Source organism: Sinohyriopsis cumingii, chromosome 17 (genome assembly GCF_028554795.1).
Source record: "Sinohyriopsis cumingii isolate HCF-2022 chromosome 17, ASM2855479v2, whole genome shotgun sequence".
In the NCBI taxonomy this organism is placed as follows: Eukaryota; Metazoa; Mollusca; class Bivalvia; order Unionida; family Unionidae; genus Sinohyriopsis; species Sinohyriopsis cumingii.
This window is the reverse complement of record NC_142977.1, coordinates 26,216,012-26,237,489: the sequence shown is the minus strand read 5'-3', so window position 1 is coordinate 26,237,489 and position 21,478 is coordinate 26,216,012. Positions and strand designations below refer to the sequence as shown.

General features: G+C 35.5%; 1 protein-coding gene across 1 annotated transcript in view; it reads right to left on the bottom strand.

The window, feature by feature from the left end:
* Positions 1 to 17,404, bottom strand: part of LOC149778286 (alpha-1,6-mannosyl-glycoprotein 4-beta-N-acetylglucosaminyltransferase-like) — a 38,237-nt gene extending 20,833 nt beyond the window's left edge. Inside the window, exons 1-3 of the mRNA XM_089938299.1 lie at positions 17,175 to 17,404; positions 7,337 to 7,446; positions 4,520 to 4,584 (exon numbers count right to left, since the gene is read on the bottom strand). Of these exons, the coding sequence (XP_089794425.1) occupies positions 4,520 to 4,584; positions 7,337 to 7,446; positions 17,175 to 17,281 (282 nt within the window). The 5' untranslated portion in view covers positions 17,282 to 17,404. The remainder of the gene's footprint in view (positions 1 to 4,519; positions 4,585 to 7,336; positions 7,447 to 17,174) is intronic.
* Positions 17,405 to 21,478: the final 4,074 nt, after the last annotated feature.

Here is a 21,478-nt window from a genome sequence, read left to right as displayed (position 1 = left end):
ATTGTAACATGGTTGGTGATTGTAACAGGATTGGTGATTGTAACATTATTGGTGATCGTAACATGAACATGAACCATCAATGCGATTGGTAATTGTAACAAGACTGGTGATTGTAACATAATTGTTATATTGACATGAACATAAACCATCAATGGTATTCGTGATTGTAACAGGATTGGTGACTGTAGCTTGATTGGTGATTGTAACATTATTGGTGATTGTAACATGAACATGAACCATCAATGCGATTGGTGATTGTAACATGATTGGTGATTGTAACGTGATTGGTGATTGTAACACTATTGGTGATCGTAACATGAACATGAACAATCAATGCGATCGGTAATTGTAACAAGACTGGTGATTGTAACGTGATTGGTGTTTGGAACATGATTGGTGATTGTAACATAATTGGTAATTTTAACTTGATTGGTGATTGTAACGTGATTGGTGATTGTAATGTGATTAACGTGATTGTAACGTGATTGGCGATTGTAACATGATTGGTGATTGTAACATTATTGGTGATGTTAACATAATTGTTATATTAGCATGAACATAAATCATCAATGCGATTGGTGATTGTAACAGGATTGGTGACTTTAACTTGATTGGTGATTGTAACGTGATTGGTGATTGTAACATGATTGGTGATTGTAGCTTGATTGGTGATTGTAACATTATTGGTGATTGTAACATGAACATGAACCATCAATGCGATTGGTGATTGTAATGTGATTAACGTGATTGTAACGTGATTGGCGATTGTAACATTATTGGTGATCGTAGCATGAACATGAACAATCAATGCGATCGGTAATTGTAACAAGATTGGTAATTGTAACGTGATTGGTGTTTGGAACATGATTTGTGATTGTAACATAATTGGTGATTGTAACGTGATTGGTGTTTGGAACATGATTTGTGATTGTAACATAATTGGTGATTTTAACTTGATTGGTGATTGTAACGTGATTGGTGATTATAACGTGATTGGTGATTGTAATGTGATTGTTGATTGTAACATGATTGGTGATTGTAACATTATTGGTGATGTCAACATAATTGTTATATTAGCATGAACATAAACCATCAATGCGATTGGTGATTGTAACAGGATTGGTGATTTTAACTTGATTGGTGATTGTAACGTGATTGGTGATTGTAACGTGATTGGTGATTGTAACATTATTGGTGATTGTAACATGAACATGAACCATCAATGCGACTGGTGTTTGTAACGTGATTGGTGATTGTAACAGGATTGGTGATTGTAACGTGATTGGTGATCGTAACCAATCAATGCGATTGTACAAACTCATCGAATCGAATTCAAATCGAGATCTGACAGGAACCGATAAAAGTTCATGTTCTGTTGAACCTTGGAATACAGTCTCAACTTATTTTTAGTATCCGATCAAATAAAGCTTTATATGTTGATATGTTGTGCTTGGGAGAGTTTCCGTTTGAAAATGTTTATTCAGAATGACATGTGTCACTTTCAGTTCCATGATAGCCGTAATTTTATAAGTAAATCCATGGTTCAACAGAGAATACTCTGGTATCACTGCTTGTCAGACCGACCTCGTGACAAGTCGATCTAGAAATTTTTCATTTTTTGCAATTATTTGCCGTAAATAGGTAGCAGTCCGCATGGGATAAAAATCTATACAAAAGGTGAAAAACGTTCATATTTGGCATTGAAGTAGTAAAAATCTCTTTCCATATAGCTTTAGAAGTGACAAGTCTTATCAACCAAGTGGGTTTCAATGAATGTACAAATATAATTATATTTATCATTTTCAAACCTCCTTCAAAATACTCTTTACATTAAATTTTCCTTTATAATTTATCTTCTCCACCACTCACCCCGATACAAACTTATGGAGCATTACATATAAAAGCCTTGAACCTTGGCCTTATGTGGTTTTGATAAACTTAAAAGTAGGTGAGTAATCTTGGAGAGGGTCAAGCTTTTCACAAATACAATATTTCCAAGTGGGGTAAATGATCTTTTGACCTCTATAAAAGTAAAGATTTAACTGTTGCTGTCATGACATAACTTGATCATATAATCTAACTGTATAGAGAATGTAATACCTAGATACGTGAAATAAGATATATTCCAATCTAAATGATATTCTTGGCAGTACATTATAGTACTTCCAGTTGTATTTCCTATCCACACACATTTAGTTTTATTTTCTCAGTATTAATAATGATCTCTGAAAATTTAAAATATTGGTCTTTATGACTTAAAGTACTCTATGAGCCATCCAGGTTGAGAGTCGTGTCTTCTGTGTGCTATGAAACTTGAAATGCTGTGGGTTATTTTATTTATTGACATTTGGATTTTTCCGAAACAAATGGGCTAATATCTCTGCACATAAAATCAAAATTTATGTGAATGTGTGTGTGGGGGGTGGGGGTGGGGTGGGTGGGGGTGGGGTGGGGTGGGGTGGGGTGGGTGGGTGCGCCTTGTCTACACCCTCGCGTTATTGCAAACCATGGTGAGCAAAGTCCATCTAATGCGACACAAGATTTGATATTTATATAGATTAGATAGAGCCGGTTTTATTTGTTGTTGTTGTTGCATATATAGGACGTAACGCCATTTTGCAGCACTAGATATACTATATATGGCAGCCAGTATAAATGGTGGAGGAGGAACCCGGGGAAACCCCGGGAAGAACCACCGACCTACGAGAAGCTACCAGCAAGCTGATCCGGTCTCATACATCCTAGCTAAAGTTGTGAAAATTTATAGACCATTATAAATAAAGGCCATGCAACAGACTCAAATGCATTCTCAAAATCACTTACAAGAAGAAGTCCGGGAAGCTTGTATATTTTCGAGACAAAAGATAAGGGCATCAAGAGGACACCTTCTTTCTGAGTTGATGATAGCTCACCATTATTATAGGCAAATTTTATTGATCTTGTAAAACACGGACAAGCATATCTCCAAAAAGACTAGAAAGAACTCAACCGTAAAAACCATCTGACCCTGGACATTTATGATTAGGCAGTTTTTAAAGACTTGATGTTGCTTCACTTAGTGCAATTAGGGCATACATTAATTTACTTATGTATTGTCCAATTTAGGAATGTCTTTAAAATTCAGGGAAGCTTCAAGATCGACTGGGAATACACTGAAAATGTACAATTTAGTTTCTGTTACAAGTTATAGCTCAGTCTGTGTAAATGTTCCATTTTATTTAGCTAAATTTGCCATCACATTACTTGTATAGTTTCTATTTTCCAAAAATATAGAAATAGTTTGAAATCCCTTTCCTATCTTTAATTCTTTTTGCCCTGGATTTTACTTGCCTCTTTCATTTTAGCACCATTTCCACTAACTCTTTGTCTTTCTAATTCATGTGGATCATTTTTATTGTTTTCCTTTTAAAGTAGTCTCGTTTATAATTTGATCTTCCTGTTGAGCTTGCTGTCCTTTACTATACTAAGCTTGCTGTCCTTTACTATACTAAGCTTGCTGTCCTTTTCTATGCTAAGCTTGCTGTCCTTTTCTATACTAAGCTTGCTGTCCTTTTCTATACTAAGCTTGCTGTTCTTTTCTATACTAAGCTTGTTGTTCTTTTCTATACTAAGCTTGCTGTCATTTTCTATACTAAGCTTGCTGTCCTTTTCTATATTAAGCTTAAGACAGGGTTTTGGCTCTTATTTTTAAAAATATCATCTGGTCAATGATGGAGTAACTAATCTCTGAACTGAATCATTAACAAGCTTTCTGTATTATAATCTTTTAGTGGAGAATTGTTAAATTTCCAAAATGTTCTATGTTTTTCTGTTTTTTGAAAAGTAAGAATTAGGTGGACTAGAGAATCGTCTGGCATCATTTACCATTGTAAAAAGAGTTTCTGAAACTAGGAATAAATTTTATCTGATATCAGTTAGATTATATTTAGCACAAATATCAATTACTTCATCTCTTGCTTTAGGGTTATTTACTTTACTGAGTTGTTATGATATGAAAGACTTGATTCATAACTAGTTTGAAATCCCCTCCAATAATTATATCCTGATTTTTAAAATTCTCTTTATCCTGCCTCACTTCAGGAAATTTTGTTGTGTCAACAATATGACCATCAATGTTTATAAGTGTGCACTGTAATTTTGAATTGAAATATCTAAAACTACTGTGTTGCCATTTACGTCTACTTTTACTCTGTGTATGGTAAACTTTACGTTATTGTTAATAAAATAACGACTCCTTGAATTGGATGCAAAAGAATTAAAGATACATTCCTAACGATCTCGAATTTAATAAGAATGTATCTATCTATCTAATCTACACACACACACACACACACACACACACACACACACACACACACACATATATATATATATATATATATATATATATATATATATATATATATATATATATATATATATATATATATATATATATATATATATATATATATGTATGTCTTTCTGTGTGTCTGAGAATATTCATTTGCCGAAATATTGGTATGCAAATACAGCTTACCTGATCAGCACTGGAGATAGGGTGAACTTGGCTGTTGTGTCCCACGTTAGTGTGAAATGTCTCACCTGTCAGTAAACATCACACACAATCGTACACTATACTCTACATGCATATGTGATGATATAATGTAAACTAAAAGTCGTATTAAAAACAAACTAATTGAAAACTAACAGCATAACCTTACCTAATGTTCTGTCAAGGGATTTGTCAATTGTAAAAATTTGATTTTAATAACACGTTTGTATATGGATTATACACGGTTTACAGGAAGAGATTGTCGGATTGTTATTCTTGCATGATAAATAACTGAACACACAGATTTTGCACATAAATATCTACGCGAATGACATTTTTGAAGACGTTTGAATACGGCAGACGTAAATAATTGCACCCATCAATCCAGACAAAGTTGTCGCGATCACGGAAGAACAATGCGTGCTATTTTTTCATTGGTATCCCTTTTCGTGTATCGAAGTTTGGGGGCTGTGGTAATTATAGGAATTTTCCATACAGAGTACTTTTTACTCATTTACCAACTACTACAAGTAGCTTGTATCTTTATTTTCCGAAGAAAATTAAATATCAAATATCATATACTCGACTTGAATAATTGTACGCCAAAAAATTGAAAAGGTCACTGATCTCATTCTAAATCAAACTGATGACAATTTTACATTTGTTTTCGAAATGTTCTAACACAGATTGCACTAGTCTATTCTACATAGAATATTCTTACATTTTCTTAAACATTCGTACCTTTGGTTTCAATAATGTTCAAATCTACGTAGATTTGTTATCTAAACATTATATAACAATTTTGCAGCACTTCAGATGTTGCTCTGTGTGATATTTCGCTACCATTTAAAAAATAGCCGAGTATCGTCAGCATATTGACTTAATTTGTGTTTTGTTTTGTCACAGCACTTGCCTTCTATTCAATGAAAAGACGATACAAGTCCAGCATTTGTTATTATTGGGTTTTATTGTGCAATGAGGTTGATAAGTGGAGATTGATACATTTCTCCTGCTTTGTTACATCCTACAAATACAATAAAAAATACATTTACTACAACAATAAATAATACCGTCATCAGTGCATTATTAGTCTGCAAGTTTACGTTGATTCTGTTTAAAGTACATTCAATGCGAATGACTTAATACACCATATATTTATCCATCTAGAGAGATAGTTGACCAAATAAACCTAAACACAACAATCAGTGTGTAGAACAAAAGTAGAGGGCAGATATACAGACAATCGTATGGACAGAATGATAGGCTCAGAAAAGAATATGCAGGTTGATAACCTATTAAAGGTACTGAAATACATCAACATATCTTCTAGAGCAGTATACAGAGTACATATAAAATAAACTGTTACATGAACCATATTACAAATCTATTTATCTTATCATATGGGACAATGGTCAAGTCATATTTTCCTTGAAGTCAAAGAATCATCAGGCACTTTTCTTAATGCAATGCCATGACCAGCACCTTGAAGAAGCTTCAGTGGAATGACCACCACTTATATGCGGTTCATACTATGTTGTTGATACAGATAAGTATCAAACTAACCAATCAGAAAGATACTTACCACTTGTCATACAATAGAATAACCCAGCATGAACAGTAATCAGAGTAGCTTCATTGCTCAGTGAACAAAACTCTAACAGGTAAACCTGGTTCAAGGTTGCATAAATGGCTAAATATGTGTAAAATGAGAATCACACAATAATTACAACTGATGACTTTATTTCACTCATCAATGAACATTAACTACATAAAATAATAAAATACCTACTTCTGCCTAATTAAAGCATAACTATATAAAATTATAAAATATATGCTCCTGTTACAGTTTATTAACAGTAATTCGTTTTACTGTTTAAATGTTTATGTTCCCAGCAACATCAGCACACAAAATAAATATGTATCGAAAAATTGGAACTCCTTGTACACAATTTCCCTTTATAGTTACAAAACTTACACATGCCCGTTTTGCAGTATATACGAATTAGCTCCCTTATAAAATTATAACAAAATCTATTTATAGTTTAATCCATTTTAGCATTGAATCTTCAAAGATGAATATCGTAAAGTTGTATCTAGTTATTTCCAGTACATTGTGTCTGATATCTTTCAAAATTTATGGACATATTTGACGAGTGATATCTTGCTTTTCTGTTTAAAGTAAAACATATACTATGCTAACATTTACCCTAATAAATCTGCCAGAAATAAATCCCGTTTGGTCTTCATGCAATGAATAATTCAAAATACGTGTAATTCTCTTTGCTGTGCAACATTAATTCAGTGGATTATTATACTGGTTGCCATTTCTCGAAAATAAATATCTTTATTTGGTTTTGGTACTCCCACATGTTTCCAGTCTTAGAAATAAAAAATTAACAACAATAGTAAATTCACCCAATCTAGGGTTTGATCATTAAACAAATCTTTAATTACCTGCGGCATATTATTGGGAAGTTTATATTCATTTGAACTTGAGTCATCTTCAAGTTCTCTATCCTCAAATACATCGGTTTCACCACATGATTACAAAAGTTTTGTCATTCTAAAATAGGTTTTGTTTCTGTATTTTCATTTAAAACTCGTAAATCAACTTTGACATGAGTCTTTTTTCTTTCTCCGAGTATACTTGGCATTTTCTAAAAAGTTCTTGTTTTATATTTTCAGGTCTAAAGGTGTCCCTTAACATATGTGGTTATTATGACGAGGAGAAAAAAGAAATTAGAAGCAGACTGATAAAGATGACGATATATTAGAGAGAAAAAACTCACAAAACAGGCATACCATGTGAAACGCTTTCTTTCCTGATGTAAAGATAATAAGCTACGGCCGTAATAGACAGCAACAGAAGCACGTAACGTAGACGGTGTCTGGTGCGGTATTTAGGGAGGAACCTGAAACATATCGAAATTAATTTTCGCTGACAGATACATCAAATTTCAAGAGATCATAGACGACTCTTCAAGGATAATTCAGGAAATTTCTGTGCGTTTTATCCGTGATACACCGCTAAGAATTTTAGGACAGTTCAGAAGAGACATGTCAGGTTCACTATAAATTTACTTTCTCGGGATGACGTCACTTCGAAACAAATATTGGGATTTGAAGAAGATATTTTAGTTACAGGTTATGATTTTGTCTTGTCCAGTTTAGGATCAGAAGCGGTGAAATAGACCTTGTAACCATTCGTTACTTTTGTTAGTGTACGGATGGTTCAGCGTCCATGATGTCCTTCCCTTTTATTGGTTACTAAATCGGACTTTTTTCCCAACCAGAGTTTGCTAAGATCCGTCCGTCAGGTACATCGGACATATTTCATTAGGAGCAGATAACCGCATTTAGCTTCATTCGGAGTTGACCTAAGTCAGGAAAGTATTTTGTAAAATAGCACAAAGTTAGATGGTGTATTCAAGGATGAATTATTTTGAAATATTACAAGTCAACGTGATAATAACATGGAAGAATTTAAAGTTTACGAAACTGTATCGCTGTTCCAGACTTTTAAAGTTGCCTTCGCCGCAGGGCAGTAGACAGCGAACACGGGCCCTAGGGAAAGAAACACCCAGGACTCTCCTAGTTCTTGTTCAAACAAAATTTTTCTTTTATAAAATTAAATAGTGTTGTTCAGCCCGGTTGCCCCTCCCCCCCCTTCTTATCGGCTCTGCTTCTCTGTAATGAACAAATTGATATGCAATACTAAAGGACGTCCTATGTCATTAATTTGGTTTTGATTACTTCCCTTGCGTCAGTCTCTCTACTGCGTAATACACAAAAATGAGGGTGTCATATAGTGAGGAAACTCTCATTATTTCATCCACAAAAGTAAATTAGTGTGAGCAAACAACATCAACGTTCTATGTAGTTATGAAAGAGTATACGTAATATGTAATTGTCACGTTTACCCCGACCCAGAGTAGCCCCAGTTTGAAACATGTATAATCAAGGTAATTCTGACAAGCCATTGTTTGATGTTAAACATTGCTGCAGGCTAGCACTAATCCCTTACGTAAGAGTGCCGTGGCTAGAAGTGGAAAGCCAGACCTAGGAGCTGCGACGCCGCCAGATAGTCAATTATCACCTAGATGTGGAAACGTTTGTCCAGATCAAAAGAAGTTGTCCGAAGAAGTGGGAGTGTCTTAACTTCTTTTCCCTGCAGACAGACAGCCAGGTTGAACTGGCCGCTAAGACGATTGGACAGGGTCACAGCGCGACCCAATCAGAATCGAGATAGGGGAGAGACCCTGATTTGGCTAGAATGATACCTCCGCGTCTTCCGGCAAGAATTAGTTCGCTAGAGAGATTGCCCAGAGGAGGATAGAGTAACTCCGAACAGCCATTCCACCCAAGCAAGCTACAGGAAGCAAAGGAGTATCATCTTGACCATTCGACTATACAGCGTGAGGGTTGGCAACCAAGACAGCTCGTAAGATCATTGAAATATGGAATGTTAAAACTATAATTTTCAAAAATACAGAATCGAAATTTGTTAATATAGGACCATAAACAAGAAATTACACAGATATACAAGAGGAGAAAATATAGAGTGAACACTATTCGCACAAAAGGAAAAAAACGAGAAAACTTGGCGGAGGCTCACAATGCATTAAGGAAACTAGGACTGTTCTTCAAAACAAGAAGAATTGAGACTGAAGAAGGATCCTTTATTGAATGCAAATATCAGGAAGGTACTCAGGAATTAGACATGAGACATATACCGAGGGAAAGAGTTCCGAATACATCTACAGTAATAATAGCCCTCATAATCACGAACCCGGACATTCTAGAAACAATCTACTCCATCAACAGAAAAGGATACGAGGGATACATAATACGCCCAATAGGGAAATCACCGGCTTCAGTTTGGAGAAATAACTATTTCTGGAGAAACTGTAATAGTTAAAGAACCAACAACCATTTTAAAAAAGATCAAGAAACAGACAGGAGAACTATATCTATCGGATATCCCTATGGAAATACCCCTAGAAGAAACGGTTGACCGATTCGAGAAAAACTTCGGTATAGGAGTAGAGAAATCAAGGCTGGCGACAGTTCCAGGTTTCAATATATACAACGGTACCAGAATATTGGAAGTTGAAAAACAAAGCTAAGAGAGATCAAAAGGGCCTTCTACCTACATGGCTTTCTGACAAAAACTTGGTATAAGGGTTGTATATACCACAGAAAGTGCAACAGATGTGGAGAGACAGGACACACTCCACATAGATGCCCTAAAAACCCAGGAAACCAGTCAACGAACACAGAACAAGTCTACACATCTACATTGGAAATCGTACCAACTATGAGGCAACAAGGAAACAAACAACAACAACAACAAGGGAAAACACAACAACAACAACAAGGGGATCAGGAACGACAGCATCAAATAGAACAAGGAAAAATAACATCACAATCACGACAACAACAAGAACCAAAACAACAAAAAGGGAAAATATAACAACAATGGCAACAACAAAGACAACAAAATGAACAAAATAAACTCCAACAACAGCAAGAAAAACAAGAGCTACAACGCACAAATCGGCACGAAAAGCAAGAAAATAAGAGCTTGAAACAACAACACCAATTAGCACAAAAACAAACCCATCAACAACAACAGAAAGCACAACAAGTAACAGGAAAACCAGTAGAAGAAAAATCCAAAGAACCCAACCCAACAACATCGCTAGAACAGGAAATAAACAGTGACAGATGCAAAAGGAGGGCATTTAAGAGACAAAAAAGGGAAGAAGAAGCAAAACTGAATCAAACCTATCTTTTGAAAGATGACGAATGTATTGAATAGAATATTCACCTTATGCTAAAAAATAAATAAATAAATAAATAAATAATAATAATAATAATAATAAAAAAATTAAACAATACTATACAAAAGTGTGTACAGATGCCATTGTTGAATATTTGTGTACGCTTGTGGGAGTGTAATGTACAGACATGCGTCTGATTGTTGTCAGATTGTAGTACAATGAGATTAAATATATATATGTGTATATACTGATGTGACGCAATGTATTGATGTCTGTATGACAATTCGCTGATACCGTGTTATTACGCCATTGTTTACCCTGCAAGAAGTGTGTGGGAATTTCGATGTGTACGCATGCGTGAAAGAAACCATAATAGCCTTATCTGATGATTCATTGTTGATCTAGTGTGAGGTGAGATTCGATAAAGCATATGTTAACGCCTTGTGGTTTTTCACAGGAAGCTTTGAGGGACAGACCAGTTACAGTTTGGTCTCGTAGTCTCAGAGAAACGGAGGAAAGGAGAAGAAAGGAGAGAAGTCGGGAGAAGTTGAAGTCTAGGAGGAAAAGGGGAGAGAAGGGAGGAAGAGGAAACTGGGAGCGAAATTGGAGGAGGAGATAGTCGAGAAGGAAACGGAGTCGAAGGCGGTGTTGGAGGAACGGAAGGAAGGAAGGAATTAGCGGGAAAGAAAGAGATGAGTAGACGCAAGGACAGGGGGAAAATCGAACTCACACTGTAAATCACGGGATGAATTAGGCTGTCACTTCGTAGAGGGAAAGACGAGTGAGTTTATCGTTTTAAATTATCGAATTTATTAAATTGTTATTAATTGAATTTCATCTTCGTGTTCTCTGTAATTTAGCCGTCGGCATTGCTGACTGGGGGCTCAGAGCTGTAAATCTACCTCGTCACTAATTTAACTTTCTAACCCCACGAGCCCGGGTGGAACTTTCATCATAATTTAATTAATATATATTGGAAGAACCCCACCCCAATGCGTGCAACCGTCACAGTAATGAAAATGTATGTGGTAAGAGGCCTGAAAATCAGGGTTCTCAAATCGTTTTCAGCCTACAACTGAAGCCACAAACCTTATATCTCTCACACGTTTTGTAGATGTCGTTATAAATTTTAAGCAAGTGTATAAATTGATGTTTTAGGAACTGTTTAATTATTTTTTTTTCTTCAATTTGTTTTAGAAATCTAGTTATTTTAAATTTCAGATATTTACTGCCTGGCGTCAATTCAATGGTGACCCGACAAAAACGCGCAAGACAAATGCGCGCCGACATAAGCGCGCCTATGAACGTGTGAACAAATGCTGTTTCAATATAATGCGTTAAAGAAATAAAACATATAAATTTGCTTTAAAAAAAATGTTGGTTCATTTACTTAGAATGTTTATTACTCTATATACGACGGGCACCATATACACACTTGTGAAATGTTAACAAACCTATTATTGACTTATTAAAATGTTGAAAAAGGAGAATATTGTGCAAAACTAGTCTGATTTATGTCCAAATCATAAGTAGAAATGTTAGATGTTAATGTCATGAGCTATTCCTCGCAAGTAATCTTCTAACGGTACTGTTCCATATGTTGGGACCAAAGCCTGGAGACGGCGATTAAGACGAACGTACTTTGGTTTAGATGCCTCTGATTGTCTGATGCCCCAACGAAATTTCTCAAATTTGAATTCGTAGTGATATTGGTCTTTCCACACAGTCTAATTGTAAAGAAGACTGCAATTTACTTGTGCGTATTGTCTTCTCAGTTAACATTTTGGTATTGTCTTCTCATCTAACCTTTATTATTGTCTTCTCAACCTTATCTTTTGTATACATGCGAGCTTTTGTCTTGCACGTATTTGTCGGGTTGTTTAGGTGGCGCTCTACAGTTTCGCATTAGAATTTTAAAGAAAAAGAATTTCTCCGGCTTTCCTCACTGGTTATACTTGCTACTTAAAAAAAGACCTCGTGTATCTTAGGTATAATTTAAAGAACTTTTAATTCCCTTTATTTTGGTGTATGATTGATGGGTGTAATATGGGTTATAGAGTATACAGCTTGGCCTTACTCCAGATGTGCATCTTTCAAAACAGTACTAGCTCCGCTTGGTCATTTACACTTCCTGAACTTAGAGGTAAAATATATATAAAAAAAGAGCCGGTAACTTTTTTAACATTTTATATATTTGGTAATTCATTCATTGCACTTTCAGAAGCTGGTATTGTCTAGTCTGGCAAAATTTATTTTCCCTATTTTAATAGCTTTTATGGATAGTGTACTTTAGACTTAATTCAGGCTGACTTTTTTTTAGCACAAGGGAGCAGTCATTTTAGTTAGCAGTGTGCTTAGATCATGTACAATTTCCAAAAGTACAATATCCAAAGAAATATCATCCACATTACATTAATGTAGCATAGAGGTATGCCAACATTCTCTCCATTGTGCATGTTTTAAATGCAAACAACTTCACCTTACATACGTCACTCTCTCAAAAGTATATACTAAGTGGTGAGCGCCCCCTTATCATTGCACGCAGTTGTCTGTGGGCTTATGTCGTCACGCTTTTGTCTTGCGCGCTTTTGTTACGATGCCCATTTTAATAGCTTAAAAATCATGTTAAGTGAGATTTTTGGTAATTCTACTCGCTTCCCACAGTGTCATTTGCAACATTCTTTCCCTTAAATGTCAGAGTTTGGACTGTTTAATCAAAGTACATCATCCTGGTTCACCTTTTGCCTTGGGGGTCATTTAAGGGTTGTTTTCTTTACTGAGTCAAGCCGTTAAATCACGTGATAATGATATTGGTGTGACACACTAGTGGCAAATATCTGCTTGTATAGCTTACTAGAATTATTTATTAACACAGATACTTATTACTTAATGAGAGAATAGAAATGAAGAATCTATAACGCCGTCCACTGCGTCTGTTTACAAAACATTCGTAACTGTCAGAGAATTATTATATGCGTGAAAATAAATGTTCGGAAGGTATGACATGTACGAACCCAAGTGTCTAATCAACTTGGATGCAGAAAAACAAGATAAAGCATGTCTGATAAAAAGTATATTCCTTTGGTTTTTCTTTACTGAGACCTAGAATTGTAAACTAAAGCATTGTTGCAGAATCGCATATCACACTTGCATCACCAGTAGTGCTTTTCTAATTATTTATCGGTGATTTCAGCTTCATACTAGAAATGTTTGGAAGGGTTATTTTGAATTAACCTTGGGAAGTTAATCTTAAGAACACATGTACATATCGTACAGGAAGAAAAGTTCTTTATTCTTTATAATTCTTGTCGTTAGAATTGTATTATCTTCAAGTTTGTTTAAAATTAGAGGACCTATACATATTGATACGGCATTGATTGCACTGTATGCACTTTAAAGATCAGCAATGCTATCCACGTTGAATTAGCGTCTTTCTGGTCAAATCATTCAGTTTACTAAATAGTATGCAAATGATTAAACCTTCCATTCTCCCACCCCCATACACATTTTAATAGAATGGTTTTCTCATTACTTATTTAAACGGCAGGTGGTAACATTTATTGTAGCAACTATACGTTTGGAAACTTCATACAAGTCACCAGGCTGAATCCACACCACCATAACTTGACATAGTACCACATAACCAATGCTAAGGTCTTCGTCACCACTTTTCAGATTATAAAGCCTCCACATAACTATCTTCCTTTTAGAGGGACACGTGTTGTTAATGTTGATATTGAAATGCTTTTGCATTTTTTGCTGTACAACTTGGCGCTTGTCCAATTGCTGTACAACTTGGCGCTTGTCTAATTACTACAGGCAATTTGAATGTGTTATATGTTTTTACAACTGACTTACCACTTGACACCTGACACAACATATCTGGTACACAAAATTTGTCACTCCTTTTTTTAGTGCGTATACGCATTTTTGGAGGTATTTTGTGTTTCGTTTTGAAAATCAGGTTTAGTTATCATGTTTCACTACCCATTGACCACATATCAAACGTTGCACTGGCCCAAACTGCTACGTGACTTAAAAAGCAAACAACTGATTAACTTTTGTGTCTTAAGTTCAGCAGTTTTCATTTTTTCCTCCTTCAAATCATTTAATTTATAGGTTTCAAAAGGCTTTTAGAATTAAAACTTTTGTTTAAATTTCTATCAAAGAAGTTGTAAATTTATCAATATATTTCCATTTAACGATGATTTTCGGATAGAAAATATCATACATTGATGAAATCATTTTACCGCCTTGAATAAAACGTTTAATTAAGGAAGAAGCGCCCATCAATTCACAATTTGTAACGGCAGTGACACTACTAGATTGATATTAAAATTAATCAGGTTTGTTGAGTTAAGTTGGAATATGTGTAGCATTTGATTCAGATTTGCGAGAAAATGATAGTCGTACAGGCCTGTCTTCAAGATTGGATTAATTCTGGACGATATTCCCAAAAATTGTGCCACTTCTACGATGTGTTTCACTTCTGAATTACTGTGAAATATTGCAAGCTATATTCATAAGAAAATGCTACACTTTCAAGAATACAAAACCGTATAGACTGGTATACTTGCTTCTCCGCACTGAACACAGTGATATGTAAAGTGCGAGCTGAATAGCAGTCATTTGGGTCCTTTTTTTTTGTTACTACCTTATAGTCATGCTGTTTACCGTATTTAAACAAAAATTGTTCCTGCCAATCGTTGTGAAAATGTTCAGGATTTCATGCAGTAAGGTGTTTTAATATATACGGAAATGTACAAACTTGCATCTGGGCAACGGGTGGCCGTGAGTGGTCTCAGCAGCTCGCTTTTACCGATAACTCTGCGTCGGTCTGAGTCTTAGGCTCGTCCAATGCGTTATGCGAGAAAGCTTGTCAGTAGCTTCCTATGGGTCGATGGTACTTCCCGAGGTTTTCCTGTATTCTTCCTCTATCAGATATTTGGCCGTCATACAAAAGACTATCACGCAAAAACAACAACAATAACAACAACAACAACAACAACAACAACAAAGTTCTATCAGCTATAGTTACAAATGTACGATAACTAATAGTTATACATGATATAGTAAGACAATAATTGTTGCCTGAGGCCTGCTGTGTTCTGAAAGATGTCCTTCTGGAGTTATGTCCCTTTAAACATTTCAGCACATCCATTCTTGCGATACCTCAGAATATTAACCTATGAACAATCCGTTTGATTTCAATTATTGGGATAATTTTATAGAGAAATGGTTTGGTTTTCAATTTTTCAAAGATTTACCCTTGGACCATACTAGTCTTTGCACATTTACAGGCATTTGATAATACTGTCATTCACAGATTTAGTAAAGAAAAAAATCAAGCAATTGTTTTTGTCATATATAAGCGCAAAAAAAAAGTTCGAAAGAGATCGATACTCACCTGGTTTTCGCATATTTTCGTTATCTTCTTAAATTATCCGATAACGTATATCGTAATAAAAGATAAAATGAATTTTCGCCGAGCTCATTTTCATCTCTGTTCAGTTCTGCGATATGCGGAGATTTGTTTATATGATCACAGTCCTAAATTGAATATAAATTTGACAGACTGAAATCTATAGATTTTTTTCCTCGCATGTATCATTAGATTCAAACGATAGTTTTATAATAGAGAACATTATATATTTCTCAAAAGGTTTTCAAACTGAGCAGGTTTATTTTGATGTAGACATAATCCCAGATGATAACTTAAAATCAACCCCTGTGGGCATATGAAACTATTAAATCCATCGGAATCTAGGTGACTCGGGTCTTGCATGCGTAATAACCTGAAAAACTTATTGACATCGAGGGATTCGTATCTCGTAGTGTAATAACCTTAAAAACCTAATGGCAACGAGGGATTCGTGTCTCGTAGTGTAATAACCTTAAAAACCTAATGGCAACGAGGGATTCGTGTCTCGTTGTGTAATAACCTTAAAAACCTAATGGCAACGAGGGATTCGTGTCTCGTAGTGTAATAACCTTAAAAACCTAATGGCAACGAGGGATTCGTATCTCGTAGTGTAATAACCTTAAAAACCTAATGGCAACGAGGGATTCGTGTCTCGTAGTGTAATAACCTTAAAAACCTAATGGCAACGAGGGATTCGTGTCTCGTAGTGTAATAACCTTAAAAACCTAATGGCAACGAGGGATTCGTGTCTCGTAGTGTAATAACCTTAAAAACGTAATGGCAACGAGGGATTCGTGTCTCGTAGTGTAATAACCTTAAAAACCTAATGGCAACGAGGGATTCGTGTCTTTTAATCTTATTAACCTAATAAAATTATTGGAAGGGGGTGGGGGAACTCGTGTATTGTTAGTGTGTGAACCTGATAAACCTATTGGCATATCATTGACTCTGTTCTTGCTCAGGGCAGCTTGTTCTATTAAGATATCGAAGGCAAATGCAAGCCTCTCATATTGTTTCATGTGAAACCAAAAGACAGCCTCTCTGTTCTCAATTATTTCCCCATGTTTCGACATTTTGAAGACATAAATGATAATGTTTAAATTACAATGAAGAAACATTCACACTAGTACTCACTTACCATATGCACTAGTGTATACGTAAGGTACACATGCAGATAACGTAGACCCCGTCGTATAATGCTGATTAGGTTAATAAACTATACAAGCACAGACCTGCTGGAGCATTATGGAACGGCTGATCTGGATCTAAGGTGGCTGCGGATTCGGATGTACAGCGTTGATGATTCAAAAAGAGCAAACACATGTTTCAGAACATCAAAGAATCGTTAATTCAAGACACTATGTTCAAATGAATCATTGAAAAATCCATAACTTCTGTTATAAAAGTTGACGACCGACTACGTAAAGAAGCTTACCTGTAAAGACTTGCTACAACCATATTGACTGTTTTCTTGTTCATCTCTGATCGTCTGCATTCAATACACGCGACATATATCATGGCCCCCGAAGCGAATGTCGTCATGACAGTACGGAAAGCTCTTGTCGTGTGAACATTATATATACTTCAAGGACTGTCCCTTAAGACAAAATTCATCCATGTCTTACAAACCTATCCAGGTAAAGGTGACTCCCACAAAAAGTACGAAGATTTAAGACAGACGACGGTAAAATGTTTTGTTTACGTTTATCAGTAGGAAGATCTAACCTTTTACTCCGAGGTGAAAAAAAGACCAAGCCTTGTTTAGTCACTAAAGTACGTTTACGTTCTGACTCCAATCTGTCGCTGCGTTTCATTCGTTTATATCCTATCGTTTATGCGGCTGCATTAGTACTGCGTGTTCTGCGGAAGACATTTTCTCTTCTGTGCATTAGCCCTGGTTTTATAGCTGATGACATTCTCATAACTAAACTAAGCTAAAAAGATAAATAAATAAATAAATAAATAAATAAATAAAAATGACAACAAGATACCATCGTCGTTAATCACTACGCTGACGCTATCTGGTTAAGCATGCGAGATAAAAATCTGGCATAATGGCTTGAAACTATTCATTTTTGAAATTTAGATGTACTTTTGTAGTTTCAGTCGTGTTTATTAATTTCTTTAAATACATACATTTTTGATCTGCTTCTGCTCCGTCGACGACTTCTCGAGCCTATGTGTCTTCTATCCAGGCAAATGCTGTAATATATCTAAGTCACGAGAGAGAGAGAGAGAGAGAGAGAGAGAGAGAGAGAGAGGATAACAACGAAAGAGATTCAGTTCTTGATGCAGCTTCAATGGATTGGTTGAGACGAGGTGTGGAATGGATAAAACATATCAAAAATGAAGCACATAAGTATATTGTCTATTCAACATATAACACATATTTCATCATTTTGTTGAGTTTTTACCTTTCTAGACAAACCAATTTTTAAATTCTTTAAAAAGTTTCGATAAAGGAGTTAAATCTGTCCAAGATAGTACAAGTTTATCACAAACATGTTAAATTCGTGATCTATTCGAAAGCTTGTATCTAATGACGCACATCAGTTTACTTTGCCAGAAACTGACGTATTACGGTTCTCTGTTTTACACTTAACGCGCATGTATCTTAATTTCCTTGTGATTTGATGCTGATTATTTTGTGGTTTTCTATCATTCGTTTGAAAACGTAATTTTCTTTCTTTGATAAGAATTTGGCGCTTGCCATTATTTAGACGTCAAAATCGGTTACAAGAACCCGAAGCCCAACTTCATTTGCCGTAAAAAGGATGAGCTTAAACTGAAGGGTGAACACCTGAAATCGATATCACTAAAGTCCTTACATCAGGAACAATGAATTCCAAATTTTAAAAATCAGTTGTGTAGCTAGAAAAAATGGTATTTTACGTTTTATTTTTGGGTGGCATGAGTGGAGGAGAGTGGGTGTAAACTTGTTAACAAGGGTCTGTGGTATAATATTTAAAATGGGGCCCAGCTCGCCGAACGAAACGCCCAGAAGCTCCAGAATTTTAAGCGTTTCTAGCACATAATTATAATTATGTAACTTTAAACATATACCTTTCTCAGAAAATTTTCATATTGTTTGGCGCTCATTTTTAGAAGGAGGAAGAGTAGAGCAGGTCCAGATCCGCCTCTGAAAATCGTATCAAGAAGCGACATAGACGCCAATGTCGCGTATAAATATCCAATTAACTTGCGAGACAATGGAAAGTCTAAGGACAATGCACATGTCCATTCGTCTTTCTGAGGACATCATCTACTTGAACCGGTCCTTCCACGTACTCCTGTAGAGTTCACTCTTAGATGAAGTTTCTTTGCTGACTGATTCAAAACTAAAATCAAAACTCCATTTCATAATGCAGTCTCGTCTATGAAGATTTGAGGAAACTTTGAGTGGATTGAGCAAATTTGAGGAACGCTGAAAACTATCAAGCCAAAGTTGCTAGAACATTTTGTATATCCCCAGAAAAATACTCTGTTTATTTTGTTATACGCCTTGTCAATATGATATTCTTAATAAACACCAGGATTTGTCTCAATGGTTGCATTTGGGTTATCTCCCTTCAATCGTTTGTGCCGCAAATAGAAGTATAAAGAATCAATATCGTCTGTTCTTTGATTAAAGAGTGCTGATTTCACCCCAATATGGTTAAACACCGCCGGAATTCTTATATATTGCTTTATTTGGAGCGTCATTGATTTGAAATACATAAATAGATAGTCAATAGGTTGCTCCTCATAGAAAGAAGCCAACAGACTAACAAACTTTGGAGGATCCGAATTTCGGAAAACTTATCCGATCGATCCGACAATGGATAGCTCCAGAACAGACCATGAACTTTCACTTTCTTTTAAAAACTCAGATATTTCTCGAAATACCTTGGTCTTGTTATTACATCATCTTCAATATGAACATAATATTCCGCCATGTCTTGACAGTACTGCATTAAGAAAGCCGTACCTAGAGTTTGCTTGGCATGCCATTTTACTCTAACTGTTGAATCTCCGAAGTTTTGTTTGAGGTGTTCCAGAGATGGATATTTCTTAGCGCTCACATTGTGTATCAGTATAAATTCATCTGAAGGTTCCTTCGGAAACATTTCTCGGATTTTTCCTTTCACTTTCTCCTGAAATGAAACGTCACGTTTGACACCAAATCTATCTTCAGGAGAGGCAGATGACATCAATGATGATAATGTTGTGAAAAGATAGGACCCGCCTGCACGATATATCATGGGAATGCCTATCACCAGAAAAACTATGGAGATAAGGATAGAACAAAAATAATGCTCCCGTTTAATGCAAATAAAGATGCTGCGTGATCACTGATGAGTAATGAAAAATGAATTCATATCATCCTTCATTCAAGAAGTATAACAAGTGAATGCTTCAATAATTTGAACGTATTCGGCAAGTGAGTTCTTATCGTATTAACATTTCACTATGTGTACAATAACTTGCATGGTTTTGCTTATAATACCCAAGAAAGATAAACTAGAAATCACTAGGTACAACACCTAAAAGTTGTCCTACCCCAACCAAACCATAATGTTAATCTACGTCCTTGATGCACACCAATAACTACTGCGACTCTCCATGTAATCCTTTGTAATGATTCCCCTCAATTTCTGAATGTACGATTATTATGTGTATATAATGGAAGGTATGCAAACGAGCCGATTGGTGAGAAAACATCACGTTGGGTATAAAATGACATTCTGAGATTTTTCTTGAGCATAATGACGATATTTCTTGAAGTATCAAAATAGTGAAAAACTTGACTTGCTTCCTTAATACAATAACCTTATAATATTAGAAGATATTTTAAATTTTACATGATATCAGTTTCCTGCGAAGACGTTGAGAAGTTACTTACGTAGCGGTTCATTTGCATATGGGCTCTTTACTTAATATAATCACTTTGCCTTCTTTAAAACATTGGCGTTCTTTGCCTGAAAGAGATAAAAATCAAAACTGTGATAATATGATTTAACAACTCTCTCTCTCTCTCTCTCTCTCTCTCAGAAGCGTAAGTAGTATGTTTAATGAGTATTCGGCTTATAGTAAAATTTGTAAAATTATTCGATCTTTATTCCTAAATAAATAAATAAATGGTTAATTTTCGAGAAATTATGATTGATGTGTTACCATTATGCCTTCTTCTATAAAATTACTAGACCATTCAGATTAGGTGTTATTGCGTGAAAGAAAATCACTAGACGAGTCGGACAAGAATGTTGGGAATAACATGTCTTCAGGTAAAGGCATGTTGAATAGCGTACATGTATTGAAGCTGAATATTTTCTACTATTGTTCCGTATTATTATCAGTAAATTCACAAGACAACAACTGCTTAAGATACACGATAGCATAAACTTCATAAAGTGGCAGAAAATTGCAACCCCGATCCTAGTACACCTCTTTTTTTGTAAGAACATAATGATTTTGAAATTATTTAGGGAAGACCAGTTCAGTGTTAGTGAACAATTAAACAGGAAGATCGAGGCATGTACGTCGGGCCCACGATCAAAGCATTGTTGTGAAACGTGTCATCTTGACCCTTTGCCCCAAAGCATTAGTTAGACTATCTAAGCTTCATATAGCTACGATGTCGTAGCCTCAACTTGATTTGTTGTGGTTGAGGCTACGAACTGATCCCATATCATGTAATGGAGCAACAAAAATCATCACTAAAGTCAGAAAAACAAACAGTGTAGAAATCAACTACATAAG